The sequence below is a fragment of the Lates calcarifer genome, linkage group LG6 (assembly GCF_001640805.2).
Source record: "Lates calcarifer isolate ASB-BC8 linkage group LG6, TLL_Latcal_v3, whole genome shotgun sequence".
Classification (NCBI taxonomy): Eukaryota; Metazoa; Chordata; class Actinopteri; family Centropomidae; genus Lates; species Lates calcarifer.
Window position 1 is genome coordinate 14,608,893 of NC_066838.1, and position 21,555 is coordinate 14,630,447.

The 21,555-nt window shown below is 43.0% G+C and overlaps 1 protein-coding gene across 8 annotated transcripts in view; it reads right to left on the reverse strand.

Moving 5' to 3' along the window:
• Positions 1-21,555, reverse strand: part of LOC108877911 (neuron navigator 1) — a 94,925-nt gene that overhangs the window by 5,912 nt on the left and 67,458 nt on the right. For 4 of the 8 annotated variants that reach the window (XM_051071216.1, XM_051071217.1, XM_051071223.1 and 1 more), the window contains 14 exons: positions 15,459-15,597; positions 11,633-11,936; positions 7,120-7,960; positions 6,506-7,027; positions 5,672-5,713; positions 4,712-4,860; positions 4,407-4,586; positions 4,230-4,282; positions 4,082-4,111; positions 3,961-3,984; positions 3,672-3,749; positions 1,869-1,952; positions 755-863; positions 542-663 (listed from right to left, as the gene is read on the reverse strand). In XM_051071216.1, coding sequence (XP_050927173.1) covers positions 542-663; positions 755-863; positions 1,869-1,952; positions 3,672-3,749; positions 3,961-3,984; positions 4,082-4,111; positions 4,230-4,282; positions 4,407-4,586; positions 4,712-4,860; positions 5,672-5,713; positions 6,506-7,027; positions 7,120-7,960; positions 11,633-11,936; positions 15,459-15,597 — 2,677 coding nt within the window. Of the gene's footprint in view, positions 1-541; positions 664-754; positions 864-1,868; positions 1,953-3,671; positions 3,750-3,960; positions 3,985-4,081; positions 4,112-4,202; positions 4,283-4,406; positions 4,587-4,711; positions 4,861-5,671; positions 5,714-6,505; positions 7,028-7,119; positions 7,961-11,632; positions 11,937-15,458; positions 15,598-21,555 lie in introns of all 8 variants that reach the window. The other 4 variants (XM_051071224.1, XM_051071218.1, XM_051071220.1 and 1 more) reach the window with 4 other exon arrangements.

Consider the following 21,555-nt stretch of genomic DNA (forward strand, 5'->3'; position numbering starts at 1 on the left):
CCAGGTGAGTAAAGGTTATGTGGTAAAGCTGGTCACAACACTGCCTGCATAAAATTTTTTTGAAGGATAAAATACACAATAAAGCATGGTATAAAAGAAAGATAACATAACTGAAAACTGCATTTAATAAACTTTGATGATTAAACTGAAAACTCCACTTTTAATGGAGCATCATGTCTGCTGATTGCCACTCTTAACTGAATTACAGCCATCCATTCAAATTAAATATTCACAGAACAGGCAGCCAATCAGCAGTCTAGGCGGTGAATCAGCAGAGATGGAGGATACCAGAGGATTGTGTTGCAGTTTTAGGTTTTAGATGGCCCATCATGCTGTATGACAGAAACTTATAGAGGCTTTACAGGGACACAATGACTGCACTCACCTCAAAGACCTAAAACAGCAAAATAACACAACACAGAGGAGGGAAAGACTGGTCATACTTTATTTTTCACGCTGCTTTGTCATTATCATTAAGGAGGACAGACTGAACATAAACATACACAAGGCTGTGAGAGTAACGCATTACATTCATTCTTACCCAGCTCTTTTTCTTCTTCTTCTTGGCATCTTGGTCCTTCAAGCTGCCGACACTCGAAATACTGGTCAGGCTGTTAAGACTTGAGATACTCTCACACGAGTTCTGACGTCGCATTCGCATGTCTGGAAAACAAGAAAGGTCAACATCAGAAACACAGGAAGATGAAAAAAAAAACAAACAAAAAAAACAGCATCAGCTGGTTAATGTCCAAACCTTTCATGTTATCTGGAGTGTTTAAAGCTCCTTGTATGACAGCCTGGGCTTCTTCGTTCCTGGCCCTTAGAGCCTCGATGGTTTCCCGCAGCTCTGACAACTCTGAGTCCTGCACAAACATTAAATTAATAAATGTCAGAGAGTTGGATTGGAATTGATCACTTTGTATCTGTTTGACCCAGAGCTATGTAACAGAACTGAGATTTGAAAAAAAAGAAGCAGACAGGTTTAAACTTTTCATCATCAAAAATGTTGTGTTTTTTATTCACACGTGGTCAAATTCAACCTTTTTTACATTTATAAAATATTCAGAAACTTTAATATTAACAAACACTGATATATTCCCATTCATTTTATGGAGGAGTAATATTGCCTGATGTTTTAGTCCAGCACTGCAACTCAAACCCGCAGTATGAGGTCATACACCTGGTAGGCTTGATCTCCCTCACCATGTTAGCAGTTCAAAAGGACAAAGGGTTCAGAGCATCAGAGTCTCTCTGTGCTGCGTATTGTGTGCTAAAGTCGATCCCACTCCACTATAAATGGAGCCACCCAGCCCGTCTCCTCAAGGTTAAAGAGCCTGTGCTCCGGGCTGAGCTGCACAGGTCAATGCGCTGGCACAAACAACAAAGACACTCTTTCTGGAGCGGTCTAGACGGGGCTTTCAGTGGGAGCAGCAAAGCATGAAGCACAGAGAGAGAGACTCCTCACATCTACACACACACACACACACAAACACACTGAACACTGCCTCAGGCACTGATAAGTTTATTCGTACCAAAACCAATACAAAGGGAGAAGAATGCAGGAATGTGATGTTTGCTGTGAGTGCACGTGCAAACTGCACTTTGAGCTTACCGCTCAGCCTAAAGTGAAGTTGTTTTTTTATTCCCATTGATCTGCTGTCCTCTTCTCACTTAAACTCTCCCTATGGAACTGAAGCCTAGGCCCCTCACCTACATTTAGCCTCCTCGCTGCAGGCTGTGATCAAAGTCACCTCGCCCCTTTAGACAAACTCATAGCTCGCTGCTCATAAGACGAGCACAGTGGCAGAATGCAGCTGGAATTCAGGTTTGTGTGTGTTTGAAAGTGTGCATGTGACGGGCGATGTTACCTTCTGCTCATGGCTTATTGACAGGCTCTGAAGCCGAGTTGTCATCAATGCCAAACTTTGCTCAAAGGCAGCCACCAGATTTGCCTGTTTGGAAAAGAAGAAACGTTAGCTGAAGAGCAAAAACACAAAATCCCCAAATCTTTTATCTATGTATTTGTCTATAATAGGATATAAATGATACTTTTTTTAATCATTAATGATTTCTGAAAGAACATCAGGAGGCACAGGGAGACTGGAACTAGAACTTCACACCCATTCAGGGACAGATTGAACATTTTCTTTGCCTTTTATTTGTTGTATACGAGGTGCAAAAAAGCTGAATAACACACAAAGGCAGAACAGATGTCTCCTGTGGAAAATTCACCTCCTCGCTAATCTCTCTCTCACACACATCCACTTCAGCTTAGAGGAGGAAAGGAAAATTGCCTTCCATTCTCTTTCATAGAACCAATTAATGCATTAAAATAATGGATAGACCCCAGTCATTAATCCAATTATGTTGTGATCCATGAATCTGTTTTGCCTGTTCTCTCCCCTCTCATAATAAGGTCAAATAGTACAAAAAAAAAATCCCAGGGGAGAAACACACACACACACACACACACACACACACACACACACACAGGAACACTTGATCAATGTGTACCGCATGAACTCGTGCATAATGCCTGTGCTGTATTCATGCACTTGGACCAATGAAAACGCTGACAGGGTGGTCATACAGAAACAACCTTGTGGAGAGAGTGGAAAGAAAGGGGCGAGGCACCTGTGCGCACATGCGTGTGTGGCTATGCTAAGTGGCTTGGGGAGGGTTCAGGAGGAGGTTAGCATTATTCAGGCCCCGCATGGATCGGAAATGTGCTGAGACTGCACAGAAATGATCTGTGACTGACATACCACAGCTCAGATTTTAAACCTCTCTCTCTCTCTCTGCGTCTCTTGGCTATTTTGTACAGAAGGTGAATTCTTGCCTTGTGTGAGAGAGTTTGTAATAAAAATTGATAAAATAGTGAAAGGCAATGTGTACCATAACATAACATAGCCACAGCAGCAATAAACCGGTGCACAAACTTAATCTGAAAGTTAACGTATTATGTATATTGTGTCAGTCTGTGACCTCCAGACAAATGTTTATCAAAAATTCTTCTAAAATGGAAAAAACTAATGAAGGGAGCTGTAAGAAAAAGAACAACAAAGCTAAAGGAACCCTGACTTTGCTCCCTCAAAGTGCCTGTTATTCCTTGTTCAACACTGATGGTGTGTCTGTATCAGTTACCTCAGCCTCAGGGTACATGTCACCGGGGTGGACAGTTCATCAAGATGAGTGACAAGTATTGGGGTGTAAAATTAGAGGGAGGGACTACTACTAATTCCTCAGCTGCCTCGAGGTAAAAGGTTACATATTGTAGCTTAAATGATGATGTGAAATGTCACTCAAATAGAAAAGTGCCTGGCTGCACAGAGCAGTGTTTTTCTCCTTGTGATTTCTTATCAGATCTGGTTGAACTTACTGTTTTCAGACGTTCTTGCTTTTATTACATGGTTGATAGTCCCTCTTTGTCTTTAGTTTTTTAATCACAAAAAAGCAAAGATGAAATGAATTGCCAATGGTGGTCAGGTATTTTCCCTTTTCCTTTGTAGGGATATTTGCACCATGGAAGACTGCCCACACATATTAAAGAATATTTCCTAAAGACATTAAGTTAATTTTTTTTTTGTATTTTGAGGAAATCTTGAGAATTCTACAGAGAAAAATATGTCATTAAGGCACTTTATGCAAGTTGGCAGGCCAACAGTACGTACATTTGCTGTCAGCTGAGTGGTCAGGTTAGACACCTTCTCCTGGGATGACTCCAGCTCTCTCCTCAGCTTGCGGATTTGCTGTGAGGAAGAAACAGAGAATGTTGTATTATAAAATAACCAAGGTTACTAAAGCTGACAACGGCTGACATTACATGAGTGACTGGAGTGGATGGTGTTCGTGAAATGAATGACAGACTTGTTCTCCCACAGCCAACAGGGATGAGAGTGGTGGATGAAAGGAGGGAAATTGATGAGAAAGAGGAGAAAGCACAGGAAAGAAAACACTTACCTCTCCCTGAATCCTTTCCTCAGCCTTTGAAAGCAGGGGGAATAAAAAGTCAAGATGTTAGATAAGACAAAGAGAGGAGAGGAGAAGAGAGGAGAGGAGACTAATAAGGTGCAGGGCATACCAAGGGAGGAGGTCTTGTCTCTAGTGTGTACTGTTCAAAGTGTGAAACAAGAAGAAATCATCACTCTACGCATCCACACACACACACACACACACACACACACATACTGAACTGTATCTACCTGATTCTGCATGCTGCCCACACTCACCGAGGAGTAGCTTGATGAGGCATTGGAAGCCAGGGAGAGTGCAGACCCATGAACTGAAAATGGAAAATTAAGAGCAACAAATTAAACCAATAAGAGGCTGAATTGGAAACAAGAGTTGTACAACAACACCCGCAGAACATTACATGAGAAGATAGCAAAATAATTCAGCAGACTCACCTTCATCAGACTCCTTGTCCCTGAAGGATCCGGATCGAACCATTCCCATGCTGCGGGGACGCTCAGCCAGCGACAGTGTGCTGCCTAGCGGAGAAGCTCCGTACAGCTCCATAGAGGCATCGTGTGTTGGGATGCTGTTGGATCGAGTCATCCTCGGTGGTCCGCCGACAGGGCTGGGTACTAGTGAGAAACAAGAGTGGTCGAAGGAAAGAGAGGCACTGATGTTATACACAAAATTGAACAAATGCATGATTAGTGCAGCACTGTCAGTATAGTTAAGAGTGTGTCTGCATGTGTATACTCACCCATACTGGTCTTAGAGGTGCGGGGCAGGGAGGTGGGTGAGGACAGCAGTGGAAGAGTGAGCGAGTCAGTCATGCTGAGAATAGTATGAGAATGTCGCCTCTCTCCTTTCTCCTTCCCTTCCTCCTCAACCTGGGGGGCACCACTGAAACTACACAGACAGAGAAAAGTCAGTTACATTGTGGTAAAAGTTAGCATAATAATGGCAATTAAAGAGTCACACATTGTAGACATGTTGTTATGCATCAAGATTTATGTACAATGTTGTGCAAAGTCTGTGAATATTTGGGCTGCAACATGTTTAAAGGTATTGAAAAGAGAATACAGAAAAAAGCTAGAAGAAGCCAGATAGTAAACTTAATATTTTGGGGTTTTAAAACTGTTGGTCAGAGCAAGAAATCAAAAGACGCCATATGAAACTCTGGGCAGTTTTAACAGGATTTTTCACAATTTTCTGACATTTAATATATTAAACAAGCAATTGAGAAAATAATTAAAAGACTGACTAATAATGAAAATAATAATTAGCTGCAGCCCTGCCATAAAGAGATAGTAATAATAACTTAACACTCAGCCCCACCTAAGACATGTGTATGACACTACACTGCATATACTACACATTACTCGGAAGATGTCCAGTGAAATTCTGCATTACATATACAGTGCCAATATCTGAGTGGAAAGACGTACAAAATGTTGCAAGTATGGCACAAATGAGATACAATTTTAAGGGGATTAAGGCAGGGTTTTGGAATACAAGTGAAAGGGATGATGTCTAATGGCCCAGCGGGCAGGATTAACACAGTCTGTCATTCAGAACGGGTCTTATCAATGAGATCTCTGTATGTGTGCAATTAAAAGGCCTGCGCCCAAATGGAATCGAACAATCACTGACTGACAGTCTTGTGTATAAGAGTGTATATGTAGCATGTAGCGTGTAGCTTGTACGTGTGTCCCCTTACCTTAAACCTTTCTTTGGCAGTGTGTTTCTGTCTCTCTGAGAACTGTGGAGATTAAACAATGTCATTATTTAACCACTGGCGCAGGGAGTTATTAAACTCTCAAGAACAGGCAGCAGACACAAAGAAGCACAGTAAGACTGGCAGACAGCTGGTGTCAGCCAGTAATTATGACTTCAGTCAGCAGGGCCTGTACAGCACTGATAATAGGCCTGTAGTAATAACAGCCTAGCAACCCCTCAGTGTGTGTGTGTGTGTGTGTGTGTGTGTGTGTGGTTGCCTTTACTTGTTTGAGTTCATAATATAAGTAAGTGATTTTTAGCCCTCTCAAGTAATTATGTTTCTATAATTTGGGCAATAATTAACACACACACACACACACACACACACACGCACACACAGTTTAAATTCACCATTGCAGTCATATTTTCACAGGTTTAGTCAGTTAGTTTAGTAATCTCAAAAATGAAGTTCTTCTTAAATATATTCTGATTGTGCTATTTTCATCTTCTCTACAGATCTATGGTTTCATATTTTATAAATAATTCTTATCTCGTCTTTCAGCATCTGCTGTGTTTTGCCATCAAAATGCCAACTAAATCACCTTTCCACCTGCCCTCTCAAGAGAGGAGGAGAATATGTGATTGTAGTCTACAAAACAGGGAATAAGATATCAAAGCCTCACCCTGACCACACTAGTTCCTCAGCTCACCAGTAGATGGTGCTACATGGCAGTGGTAACAAAGAATGTTTGCTTTGCATGTATACCTGCATGATGTGATTGGGTTTAAAATACAGGCCCAGTTAGAGATAATCTTTCAGCAGACCTGGACTCACCTGTCTGTGAGAGTCAGCGAGACTTTACTTCCAGAGCTCCAGCTGGCAGGAGGGCCTCTGTCTTCCTGTCTCTCTTTGTCTCTGGACTCTATGGTGGTGTAGCCTCTCACTAAAGTCTCCCTCTCCCTATTTTTCTCTTTCTCCTGGGGCTCCGGAGCCAGACTCATCTGGAGCGGCAACGACTCCATGCTCCGATGCAGCCCAGACAGACGGGGGTAGAGCAGGGGAGAGGTGCTCCCTCCGCTCCTTTCCACTCCGAGTGAGGAGACCTGCCTGGGCCCCAACCCTATTCCGGAGCTAGAGAAGCAGGCTGAAGAGTTCACATTGAGTAACGGTGCAGGGCTGGGGGTCAGGCAGGGGCTAGTGGAACTCCCTGCTGAGCTAGCCAGGTCCTGGAGCTTAGAATAGGGGGGAATCTTTGGAGGCAGGGAGTCCTGTACCCCCACCTCCAGGCTGTTGGAGTTCAGCTTGTCAAGCTGGGCCATGGATGGAGGCTTTGCCAGGCTGCGGACCCCAGATAATCTAAAGAAAATACAAGACAAGGTTGAAGCAAATGCATATTCATTCAAATGACTCCAGGTATATTTTACATTGTGGTATATGACCCGTGGTACCTGTGTGTGTTGGGTGAGGGCAGGTCTATGCCCTTGCCACTGCTGGGAGGTCTCAGCCCCTGTAGCTTCCCTCCGTTCTCTGAGGGGGTCTGAGCAGGGCTGCCCTTCAGAGACCCACCTCCACACTCAGAGTCTGATACTACAGCTTTAGCTTTGGCTCTCTCTTTCTCCTTCTCTCTGTCTGTTTGATTGACAGGACTGGGACTTGGGATCCCACGACCCCCTGCCTTACTCAACCCTGTTCCAGAACCAAGCCCTGAGGCGGGCTCTTTGAGCCTCGAGCCCTGGGGCGCTGTAGTGGAGGGTTTGATCAGTCCAGAAGAGCCTGTGTCCATGGTAGTGCTTACTGGGCGAGCCGAGCTCGGCCGGGTCAGAGTCAGGGTGCTCGTCTTGGCAGGGCGAGGCAGGGAGCGGTACTGGAGAGATGTCCTGGCATTAGGGGACAGGAAACCAGTCTGGTCGCCATTTGAAACATCTAGACTTGTCTTACGTCCTCCTCCACCACCACTACCACCAGCCCCTGGTTTGACAGGAATACCTGATGTTTTGGGAATCTTCCCCACGGTTGCAGAGCCGCTGGGAATGGCACTGCCACCTGTACTCATCACAGTGTGCGTACTGACATTGTTTGTCCCATTACTGGCAGCTGTGGTGGGTTTCTTGAAGCCAAAGTTTCCACCAGTTGAGGGCCTGACCAGACCGGACGGAGGTTTACGTTGTTCGCCACCACTGGTGCCATTCCGGTGGTCTTTACCGGCATCAGAGGAGGAACGCTGGAGACCTGAAGTCTTCACTGCTAACCGAGACTTATCCATGGGCTTCCCATCTGACTTTACTGTACCTAGAGAAGAAAAAAAACGGATGAGTAGGTTGAATAGACTAATGCCTGAACCGTCTCTTGTGGTGAGCGAGACTGACCAAGCCATATTAGGACATGATATCTTATCTGAACACCTACAAAAGTCTGGCTGTCAGCTGATAAAAGCAAATCCCTGTCTGAGCAGACAGACAGTATGTATACCAGTCTCACACCCAGCTTCAGTCTCACACACACTGTTATCACACAGTTACTCCTCTTTTCCATCCCGATGAACTAAAATAGTTTTCTCCAGCTTTTCCAGTAAGTGCACGTCTGTGTGTGGCAGCTGCTGGAGCGCTGAGATTAACATGTGCAGCATGGCTGTGGAAAACTGGTGCTCACGTTCACGTCTGCCTGCACAAAACTGCATGAAACACTCAGTGTGGCTGAATTTCTCCACTCTTGAAGACTCTTTGGGGAAAGATAACTTGGTGGAACGAGGGTGATTTTGTACACATCTGAACATTTCCCAATTGGCAAATTAATTGCACTTGTTTGGAAGTTATTATGAGAAAAAAAGTCTATTGGGCACATGTGCACTGTATATACCACCCACACAAGTGCGAGTCCACACTACCCACGCTCTTAATTCGTATCTAATGGGAGTTGTTATGGGAGGTTTATATACAAGGCATTAACAGAGTCAAAGAACTGCTGTTGAATGGGACCCACCGGCGTGCTGCCTGGGGACATCTGGACTCACTTAAGGGTATTTATAAACCCACAAAAGACACATACACACACATAGGGGCGGACATATATACCACACACACTCACTGCTCTCAGTGATCAGATCTTATAGGAATGTGACACTGACAACACATTATGCTCAGAGTTCTTTTGTAAATGTGAAAATTGGGTTTACATGTCAAGTCATAAACTCAATCCATCGTTTAACCACAACGTTGCCCGTTCCAAGAACATTAGGCTGCAGAAACACATACTGTTGGCGGTGACACACACTGACAGAACCCAGGCGTTTGTATTAATTCTGACACAAATGAAGCCTGATTTACTGACATGACTATGGAGCTCGACATGGTGGCGTATGCAGAAGAGACAGTGAATCACTGAGGAGATGGAGGTCTGAGCGCGCTGGTGAAATTCAGACAGAGTGGCAGACAGAGAAATCCTCCGCATAAAATGTCCATCACTGCCATCTCTTAAAGGAAAATGGCTCATTTAAATTCTCCTTCCCTAAGTTCTTCTTCTATTTAAGGTGATCGCAGGAGAGGCAAGAGGGTGGAATGAAGACGTATTTATACTGCACACACACGCATATAGAAACACGAGCCGCCTCGTTCCTACGCTCCCTGATTCTGCTGACGTCGCCTCTCATCAACCATCACACCATCAGCGTGTGTGTGAGATACAGTATCAGTGACGATTTGTGTGTACATGGGAGATTTGTTGCAGAGAGGTAGCTGAATGTATTTGCAGATGTGTGTCAGTGTGACCCCATCTGACGGAGGAAACAAAGAGGGAGACAAATGACCTTCACCAGCCATTTGCTCAGTGCTGACAGAATGACGAACACCTGCACTGTGTCCCACTTCTGAAAACTACATAGTAATTCTAGCAGATATGCAGTGTGTTCACGCTAAATTGACAAAAATTGGTAAACTATAATTATTATGCTTGCTAAGCAGTCTGATGTTAATGGACAATTACTGACCCATAATGCAATGCACAAGGGAAAAAAGAGGCAATGCTCACAGCTGGGAAAAAAATAACACAAATAGTACACAGTGGTTTTAAAGGCTCCACCAACATTCAGAAAACAAAAAAAATTAAGTATTAATTCTTTGGAAAAACATGTTAATTTCTCCTTGTTAAGTTTAACTGGCAGTAGTCAAGTCTAGTTATATTTGATTTTATTGTCCCAATTTTGTCCCAGAGGACTTTACAATCTGAACAACACACAACACCCTCAGTCTTGATGATCGAGAGGAAAGAGAGGAGGGTATGCTGCTACAGGACAGACTGACATGCAGCAGATGCTGCATTTGTTCGGTAAAGAAAAGTAGCAGTAGTAGAATTATGATATTAGGTCAACAAAATACATAACATATGTTAGTTAGTTTTACATCCAATAAGGTAGAGTTAACCATAAAATGAGTGCTGAAACAAATCATCATTAATTGATTAACTGACCAGAGAAAATTAATCATCAACTATTTTTATGATGGAGTAATTGTTTCATTAATTTATCAAGGAAATATACTAAATATTTGATGGGTGGAGCTTTTCAAATGTGAGAGTTTGCTGCTCTTCTTTCTTTTATATCATTATAAACTGACTGTCTTTGCATTTTAAAGTGCTAGTCACGTGCTTTCAGAACTTGTGATGGGTGCTTCTTTCCTTATTTATTTACATTTTATAGATTAAACAATAAACAGAATAATTGTACAAAAAATGAAACAAACATAAACAATAATGAACATAATCATTCATCTTAAAGACTAAAAAGCATAGCATGGTTATGGTGTGTATGTATTCCACGTAGTATGGAACTGCGACACAGTGCTTGTCTATTGCTGAAAATGCTGCACACCATCCTGTCAAAACCTCAGCAATGAACTGATCTCAAGCATGAGCAATAAAGACCTCTCTAACTACCTAAGAATGTCTACCCCGCGTTTAATTAATTTCATCAGCTCCTCCACACAGATGAGCCACAGGAACCCTTTCCAGTCTGCTTTCACTTGACTTCGTCATCTGATTAATTAGAGCCTGAAACTCAGTGGCAGATTGAGTAGCCTTGATAGCAGATTCATACGGTTGACATCAGTAACAATAACAGCCTGGCTCACAGATCACAGGCTGGTTCAACACACTTGTTTGGCATATCTATCATTGCAACAGCTGGCAATGCAAACACAGGACAGTCCCACAGAAAGAGGACTATTTACACAGACACTGCCTATCTAGACTGGCATACAACAGCACAACTAATATCCTGTTGTTTTGGTTGTCTATATGTGTGCGTATGTGTATGTGTGCTTATGTAAACAGCACACAGATGGTGAGCTTAAAAGGCAGCTGCACAATCCTCACTATTGTGCTCTTTGTGTGTGTGTGAGAGAGAGAGAGAGAGTGTGTGTGTGTGTGTTAAGTGTGATGGGTGACACTCTTCAAGGCTGGCACAGTCTCAGACCTGTCTGCACACACACGCGATTACAAACACACTCACTGTCTCTGGTCCCGTTGTTTTGGGTACAAGGCCTTTCTCTGAGTGCTATAAATTCTCTCTGTCTGACACAAAAATAAAGCTTGGATAGGAAAGGCTAGCCCAATAGGAAGAAAAAAAAACACTGTTGGTCAGTGTGTGTGTGTGTGTGTGTGTGTGTGTGTGTGTGTGTGTGTGTGTGGTTGGCTGGCAGGAAGGGAGTGGGTGGTGATGGGCGTTTGATACATGGCACCACTTTCTAAAGGCCCAGAGGGTGGGCTGCAGCTGTGGATGAATGTGTGGGACAAAGACAGAGTGTGTGTCTGTGACTGTGTGTGGGTGTGGGACAGCCAGAAAGAAGGGAATATTAAAAGACAGCCAGAGAAATGTGTCAGTCTGCTCAGGTTATGAAACCATCTCAAATGCAGCTATATATATATTACACCTCACTCTGTGTCTGTCTGTGTGTCTGTTTCTCTGCTTACCTGCCACTTTCAGCCCACTCTGAGAGGTGTGGGTGATTGGAGATGTGACTCCCACAGGTGGGTTTCTTCCTTTCTTCAACACATTTCCTTGACCCAGGGTTTGAGGTTTCTTCAGTTCGCCCTTCCCTCCTTCCAGCCCTTCCCCCTGCGGCCTTGTCTTTTTCCATTTATTGGCTGATTCTGACTTGAGACTTCCTGTATCATAGACGCTGCTGCCCTGGCTCTTGCGGCTGGGTTTGGTATCGTCAGTGTCCCAGGACAGACCGCTCTCCACCAGAGACCTCTTCTCTGCATCTGTTCGCATCTAGAGAGAAGAAGAAAGACACTGCATTGAGATGGAGACAATATTTATATGTCTCTGGTAGTTTTCTTGCTTTACAGGTGTAGAGCAGACTTGAAAAACAAAACTGAGCATGAGCATCAGGGCTCACATAAAAACTGCATGTGGCTTTTATTGTGAAGTTAGTAAAATGGGATGATTCTCACACACTGTGGAATCAGAGCGTTCCTATAAGACTGGCTTCATTAGTGACACGCAGATCTTTGTATTAAGCACCTGTCTCACTGAGGTTTTTGTGCATGTGCACATGATTACCTTTACAACTTGAGGTAAGCACAGGAAAACTTGAGCAACATGCAGAGGTTAGTTAAGTTAGCCTTGATCTATCTTTGTAGAAGTGCTATGGATGAAATCATAGCTGAAATTAGGCACGTGTTCTGAACAAATCTGTCTCCTGAACAGACTCAATCTGCGGACTCTGGAAATGCTAAAGTTTGGCTTGTTCTGTCGGACAACATTTGGACATTTTAGCCTTTTTTTGTACTAGATTGTGCCTGTTTTACACAGTGACCATGGCTAGGTGAAGAGCCCGGTCCTCTTTTTGGTTTGGTAGACATAAAAACTACATTGTACAGTAGAATAATGCCTTTCTGTGCACCACTGGTAAAATCATCATGAATACATTTAAATCCAACTTGAGTCCCACTTGAAGAACTGCACTGTGTTGTATTCTACATTCATATAATCCTCCAAACCAAACCTAAATGCTACAACTTTTTATTACTTAAAATCTAGCTTCAGTGGAAGGTGATTCAGTGAAGTTGGATGAATGATCCAGTAGAACAACTCTTCATTCATCATCATTTATCATTTATGCAAAAAACAGTGTGTGTCCCTTGAATTCTGTGTTCTGTGTTCATCATGGGTCACAGTTTGAAAAACAGACATCTGATGAGGTGTGTGGACTGAGTTAGAGACTCAGACTCTGCCTCATCTTGATGCCCTCTGAGCAGAAAACCATGTCTTACCCAGTCAACTTAAAAACTCACTCAATTATGTCTCATCTCCCCAGTCTAAATCCTATTGTATGCTCCGTTTGAACACTTCAAAAGAGAAGTGGACAGAGACAGCAGGGGGAGAAACTGCCCAACAAATACACACAAATATACTGGACACACACACACACTACCACACAAATATTAGATCAGACACAAAGACTCACACACACCTGATCTACACAGAGAAAACAGACAGCACATAATCCAATAAGGAAGAAAGTCAAATGTTAAACTAAAGGAAATGTGAAAATCAGGACATTACTTAGTCAGGGTCCTCTGCATGTGTATGTGGTGATTACATGCAGTACACAATGGCTGTGTAAAGTGTGTATGAGTGTTGATGGGAGACTACACAAGGACTGATATGACTAGTTTTCACAGAGGCAGATTATACTCCCCAGTTACACAATACATCAGGAGGTGTGTGAACGTGAAGCTGGACGTGTGTGTGTGTGTGTGTGTGTGTGTGCGTGCATGTGCCAGTTCAGGACATTGCACCCAGCGGTTCTCATGAAGACTCATATGCTGAATTCCTTTTTTATTAAAACCAATAGACCCCATGGGCAGGTTCACATCACACAAGGAGGCGGTATGTGTGAGTGTGTGTGTGTGTGTGTCCTGTCTGACCAGACCTTGTTGATAAAACATTGTCATTTCCTGACACACATTCCCTGATTATTGAAACAGAGGAGGGGGAGATGAGATACACATCTGGCCGTGACAACACATGGATAACAACACAAACAGACAGAGAAAGAGACAAATAGGCACACACACACACACACACACACACACACACCACACACACACACACACACACGCACACACACACACACACACACACACACATACATAAAGGTACTAGGAAAACAAGGTGCATTAACTTGAATACTTGGTCTACCTCCATGAGGAAATGAGGAAATCCAGGTTTTTGTACCACCTGCATTCACCGCTTTCTGGCTTTGATTCTCTCTTTCAAACATGTCTTCCTTGTGCCCCCTTTTTTCATTACCCCTCTCTCCTTAAACCTCAAAATCCTTGTTGAGCGCATTACACAATATGTGGGGAAGAAGAGGAGTTGATGTTAAGTCAGAGATGCCTTGTGAGACAATCCAAAATCAACAGGAGCAAAAAGGGACAGAAGTAACACAGAAGAGAAAACAGAGACAAAGAAATGGCTTCAGGACACAGAGAGAAAGAGAATCCGATAAAGAAAAACATCAGCTGAGAATGGTGTGAGAACAGGGAGCCATGTGTATTAGACGATGTCGGGTACATGATGATGTGATGGTTGGTTGCCATGGTAATGATGCCATAGGGGGGTAATGGTTGCCATGACTCCTGCAACTAGGCGTGGAGGGAGGCGCCCCTGGTTCTTCCAGCTCGCTGGCCCGGATGCAGGACTGCAGATGGCCCTGTGTGTGTGTGTGTGTGTGTGTGTGCGCAGATGGCCATGTTCTAGACCTGTCCTTCACTACATACGAGAAAAGACAAAGCCCTGTACTCTCAGCATCCCTGCGCTTTGGTTGCTATGGTTACACTGATTTCCCCTCTCTCTCTCTCCCTCTAACTCCCTCTGTCTCTTGCTGTCTCTCTCCCACTAAAATCCCACTACATCAGTCACATAAACCGCACTGTGGAGGTGTGACCTAAATCAGACACTCTAGCAAAACACACACACACAGTCTGGAACCCATACAGCTACAGATGGATCTTAGAGACACTCAAGCAGAGCTGTAGACAGGATTTTAAAAGCACTGAGGTCATGAGTCCCAAATCCTCCTTTTCCCACAGAAGATTTTTGTAAGACCACACTGTTGTAGTGCACTTCATTGTATTGTGGGAAAAATATAATCACTAAGGACAGCGGTTTCTAACTGCAGTCAAAACCACAGTCTCTGGATTAGCTGGATTAGAATCAGGTGGTATAGGTATGAGATTTCAGGGATACCGCTTGTTTTTTCCAGATTTTTTTTTGTTATGGATTAGTGTAGATCAATGACCTACTACTGGGTCTATGGCTACACTAGCTGATCTTATTCAGACGGTATTTTTCTATAAAACCTCCCAAATGAGCCTGATTAGAATTAAAAATTCAGCTCTTAGCACAGCTCTAAAACACCCCACAAAAGACCAAAAAGGAGCTTTGTGGAACAGTGCAGCTGTCCAGTGTGTAGTGTGTGTATGTGTTGCAGTGAACATTGATCGCTGCAGATGTGATAAATATTATGAGTGTGCAAAGAATACTTAATCAGGCTTTGTCTCTGATGCCAATGTCCTGCTGCCTGTTGTGTGTATTTGTATGTGTGTGTGTGCCCTCTGTTCACTGCCAGGGTGCATGACACATCATTCAGCACCTAATCAATACCTCACTGGATTAAAAACTTAATCGATACTACTGTATCCAACACACGCACTGCTGATCCATCTGTGTCAGACAGCTGTGTGTGTGTTTGTTGTGTGTATGCTAACGTGTGCCTATACTTACCACTATGGCTGAGTTTCTGCGGGAGCCGATGGGAGTGGTGGGAAGGGAGTTGAGAGTGGGACTCGTGTTGAACTCTTCAGAGCTGAGGTTGTCTGAGCCGTCGCTCAGACCACTGCTGATGGAACTGCTCTCATCCCAACTAAAAGAAACAATGACAAAGAAGATGTGTTAGATAATATGTAAATATAACAGTGATTGCCAACCAGGGATGCTTGTACATCACGGGGTACTTCTGAGGTGCAAGTACCTCAGATATAACTGCTAAGTATGCAGTTCAAATAATTAGCTAAAAGTAATGGATTAGCATTTAATATCACTTGCTATCACTGTATTAAATGATAGCAAACTTGTAGGGGAAAGATGCAAAAAAAAACATCTGATCAGCCTTAAAACAATGTTATCAGTGTCGAATGCAAGGCTGTTATTGTACTAGTGTATTTAGGTCAAACCCAGACAGACAGTAGAGGTGTGCTCCTATTTTTGGTTGGAGGTGTGCTCAGAATTTGGCCAGTGGTTGTGAGTCTCCTTCAACTGGTCAACCTGAGTTTAAATCACAATGCCATCAAGCATCCAACTTTGTGAAAGTGTCCTTGATCAAGATACCAAACCCCTTCCAACTCCAAGGGCATACAGAAGCTAATTGTGGTCACTAATGTCTACAGGGATCGATCACATATCACATACCACCACATGCTCTCATACCCAAGAATATCTTAGAAAACAAAGCAATCTCTGTCAGTTAATTGGATTATATACCCACGCTCCACCAGCTACGTTACATCAGCAATTGGCTCTCTTGGCTCCACGTCTTCCAGTTTGTCTTTTGATTAAATATTCATAGACACAGACCTCATTTAGAAAGCTGCCTGCTCTATATACCTAACTTTCGCACTGCAAGAACTTGGCGAACTGAAATTCGGAGCGCTCTCGACATCATCACAACCCACACACGCACACAAAAATAGCACTAAAGAACATATACACTGATGCATGCGCCCACGAGTGTATGCAGGAGGGGAGCCTGCGCCAGGACTGTGAAGTCTATCCGCATGGCACACATCTGCTTGGTTGTTGTCTTTTCCCCAAGAGCATTTGTTCTGAAAATCCTGACTTAAACAGGTTGGGGTGCTTCTGCAGTAGTTACCTGCGAATATCTAAAAACAATAACATCATCCTACTTAAAATCAAAATTCAACAATGTTGAACCTGTGGTACAATTTGTTCACTCTATATTTTAAAAACACATATTTATGAAGCTATAATTGTTATTGTTGTTACATTTGAAGGACATCTTTCAACAAAGCTTGGAGAATGTGCCTGAACTTGTGGCATTCAGCTGTGAATGAGCTCTTTCAGCTGAGAAAAGGTGAGGCGTGCCCTTTGTTGCGTAACACATGTATCTAGGGGCTGCGATGTGCAATGGTCTAAAGTGTCTGTCGCATTTTTTGCCTCTTAAACAGTAGATTTCTTTGTGTGGCCTCTATGAGTTCACGTGAAAATTCAAATGATTCAGTTAAGGCTTCTCCTTTAACAACTTGGTTGCGTTTGAATATTTCCTGTCTGAAGCTCATCAGTATCAAATACTATATCACCAGTAATGTGAAAGATCGAGTCACATAAACCTCAAGAAATAACTGGAACAAATCTGTCATCTACCTCAACACACTGACTTGCAGGACAGGAATGAGGAAGCAGGGGTGAAGAGGAGCACATATTGAGATGTTTAGGTATGTGGCTGCACATTCGCTTCTATACATTAAATGGGTCACGTTTAGGAAGTTAGGGGGTTGGGTTTTTTTTCTCTCATTAGGGTCAATAGGTTCGACTGATATCACACTATACTGTAAAGCAAGTTCAGAGGATGGGGTTACCCTAATGAGGTCATGTATACTGTGGCACAGCGGAGGATGGAGAGGAGAGAAAGCGGGGTGGGCCTTCCGGTTGGGTGCCTGTATGGGTCACACTGTACCCTGAGGGACTTGACGGCGGGGATCGGGGGGGAGAGGGGCGAAAGGGAAAGCCCTCCCTGTCTAGCCTGTGGATATCTTAGACATGAAAAAAGAGCAGACGAGATTTTACGTCTGAAGTGGCTGTAATGCTGCCTTGTCTATATGCCAGACTAAGATTAAGGGCAAATTTAAGATTGGGCCAGACACGCCCAGAGCACCAAGCTACGCTCTCTGCCTTAATGTGAAATGCTAAAACACTTAAACCTCTTTAAATAAGTACAAAAAAGGTTGCTACACTGCATTTTCATTTTGAACAGTAGTGTTCATTCTTGAAACAAAGCAGAATGTTCGAATTGATATTTCAAACGTGTGTCTACAAGATTTTTATGATGAAAAAATACATCTCACACTCCAGGCTCAATTAAACTGTCTAAAAACTCAATGGTCAAGAAAACAAACAAGCCAATCTTTGCATTGAAAATGTGTGAAATTATCTTATCACCTGGCAGATGATTTCACAAGGTGTTTTATAACAGAATATGATGTTTTAAGACTCAATTAGAGATTTAACAGCTTTCTAAGAAGGATATTTTTCCATAAAAGCTGATGTTGGATTCTTGCTTTATACCAGATTTCTATTTACCCTCTAGTACAAAAATGCACAAAGGAACTAATAAACTTTTAACTCATACAGAGGTGATTTATTCGTACCAAATTTGTGTGCATGTGTCATTCATTTCCATTCCCACTGCTGGAAATTAAACCTCCTTCTGGGAGGCACAGCTGTGGTTTACCATCAGCACCTATCTGAGGCGATACCTGTCTCTTTGTATCCTGTTATTCAGAGCTATCTGCATGTCCACCAGTGCTTTTGAGAATGATAATGCCCTCTCTGATGAATAATTCAGATATGAAAAGAAACAGTACAAACACAGTCTCTGCCAAACCCTGGTTGTCACTCAGCCGACAGATGTGAAAACAAGAAGCCATAAAAAAAGGAAACGGGTTCAAGGATCAAACAGGGATCACGGGGACAGCACCAGCCAAGTGGGTGAATAAATATTAAACAAAGGACTTCATCTGAATTTATCGGTGACATCATCTCACAGTGGACATAAAAAAGTAAATCAAGTTTTTGAATCACTAAGAAGAAATTCTGTATTGTGTTTTTTGATTCCTCTGTGAAATAAAATGAGCTTCTTATAATACAAATGCCAAATCGATCAGACCAAGGAGAGAGACCCCATTAAAAGCTGCTTTGATGAGACCAGAAGACACCTCAGAGACTCAAAAAGTAAATGACAGTTAAGATGATGTGGGCGCCAAGTGGAACATAAGGCATCATGAGTCCGTGTTATGGTTTATCTGTGTGTGAATTTCTGTACAACTGTCGTAGCAGTAAGTTAAAAAGCCATCAGCTTTGATCGGCCAAAATTCTGTTCAGCTCAGACTTCAATGACCCAGAGTTCTGTGAATAGGAAATCTTTTCTCAAGTCCCAAAAGACTTTAGTAGATATCAGTTGAAGGTCTTGAAACACTGTCTGTCCAAGTCAGTCCAAAGGTTTCTGGCTGAAAAATAATTTTCTGATTTCCCTGCCAAAACCTGATATCCTAAATCGGCGCTGGCCGAAAATCCGGCCTAAGCAGATCTTCTGTCATCCGGCTCCTCTTTGCCTTCTACAGTCTTCCATCAAGTCTACTGGGTGAGATAAAAGGAAGACTGAGCTTGAAAAGAGGGCGATGAAACATGAGGATACTCGAGAGAAGAGGGCGAAGTGGTATGTGCGGAGAAAAGAAAGACCTCAAATGACAAGTGTGAAAAAGAGGGAGCTATAATGGAGCGAGAAGTGCTGTCGATGATACACAGAGGACCTGCTCAACTTCTCAGGGCACGATGCACCCTCCCTCGAGAGGACTGTCTCTCATCTCTCTTTTCTAAACTTCCACCAACTTGCCTCCTCTGCCTCAACCCGCTCCATCCTTCCTTCCTTCAATAGCAGCTGCTGAAATCTCCCGCTATAATCGCCGCCCCCCCGCCCCGCTCCGCCTCGTCTTTTTCATTCTTCGCAGCAGCTGTGGAGACTGAGGGATAATATTAGCACCTAATTCATCTACATCAGCCCTTTCACAGATTAGCTAGTGTCTAAGAGCAAGCACCATTTTAGTCAAGCCACTTCCCTGTCACATTTATATTCATTTTTAAATTAGCTCAGCCTACAGTGCAGCTTCCTCTAAAAAGCAAGCTAACACCAGTCAGCTACAGCGCTGTAACACATCCTGAAAAAGCAGAATCTCTTGCCAACAATATTCAAGATGTAACAGATGAAATTACGGTTTTATGAAATGTCATTAAAATACTGGGTGTAAATCACGGTCATGAATCTGCATGCACTGCTTATGGATGTTAAATTTCATTGTCCCCCTGTGACTTTAGGCCTGATCTCAAGTTAAAGAACACAGCTGGAGGGAAAGGATCAAGATGCTGAAAAATGGCACCCTGTGACTGTAATTTTATGAGCAAAATGAATATCAATGGTGATTTGATTTAGGCCGCAATAAATGTCAATTAAGCTGAGAGGCACTGGATTAAACTCATTCTTCACCTCCACCTGACCGTTTTTTTTTTCCCAGTGCACCATGTGCAAAATGCAGCATCCAGCTGAGCAGAGAGTATGCCACATGGACACATTCTGTCATCCCGAGCCAGCTGCACACAAGTGGTTTCTTACTCTGCCTTCGCTCGTGACATTATAACCGCACCTCGAACAGAGACGAGCCACAGCGAGGCATTCTGTCGTCTGTCCAGAGTAAACTTGGGATTTCATCATCTCTCAGAGAATGAGAATGTCTCCAGCAAGTCGCAGAATGTTTGAAATGGTTTAAATATTTCTCTTTCATTTACCAGATTAATAAAGGTCATGGTGGTCAATGTACGCCACATCCTCCTTTCGCAGAGACACAGTTTCTTTGTTCCTCGTACTCTGCCGAGAGGACCGGCACACCCACACAAACACTGAGCCTCACAAGCTATCAAGAGAAGAGCTGAATCTGTTGCTGAGCTAAATAGTCAGCTTTTATTAACAAGCTTCTGTGCTCCTGCACTATTCAGACTATGGAGCCAGTTGCTTTGATCTCAAAGTGAATGGTCTTTTTTTCCCCTTGCTGCTTATTACGAGAGCTCTGCACTCTGCTCACCTCCTCTCAGTCTGTGACCTCTCTGAGGTTGAGGGATGGGAGAAAGAAAGTGAGAGAAATACAGTAGATGCAGAAAGAAGAAAAAGCCACTGCAGAGACAAAGCAGCTTTGCCTGTGGTTTCTGTTCAGAGCAGTGCTTGCTGGGAGTTGGAGTCCTGCCAGGCTAAGGGAGCAGACTTAACAGTATTGGTTGATAAGCTGTTCCATCTAAACAAACATTGGTTATAACTGCATGGAGGCCGTTTGGAGGAATGTGACGCTGAAACTCCTGCGGTGAATTCCAACCAAGTGATTTTTGACTATGCTGCATTATCAGAGGATGGATGGCAGTGATGGCAGTTACTGTCCTACACTCAGAGGATTGATTAAAAAAACACAATTAAGTAATTACCTCATCAATAGTCAGTGCACATTATAGAGAATGTTAGTGCACGTATGCAAAGCCTGTCACTAAACAACAGATCGATAGCGAGGGGGAGCACAATGTCATTATCAATCTTGTTATCTAAGGATACGTCGCTTTGCAGCACAAGCAGAATATTCAAGTGGACCATCGAGGTGAAATTAGAATGAATGTGTACTAATGTCACCTTAATCTGCTCTAAAAAAATTGTATTAAACCTGCTGGACCATGTTGGAGCAGATAAGATGACAATATAGAGGACAGATGGACGGCATCAGCTGTGAGTCAGATGCTTTTAAACAACTGTAGAAGAAAAAGTAAGGACCTTAAAGTGGAGGTTTAAATCACATGCTTCATGTACATCATGACCAACGTGTTACATTTTGCTTTTATCAATGTGGCAATCTTTCAACCTTAGCCAGGTATAAAAGCTTTTTTTGTGAAATTTCAACTTTTTTCCGATTTCCAGTATTTTCAGTCAGGTTTTTTTATGTGCAAACTTAAAATGTGCAGGTGGATGGAAACACTCTGAATAATACAGGAGCAAGGA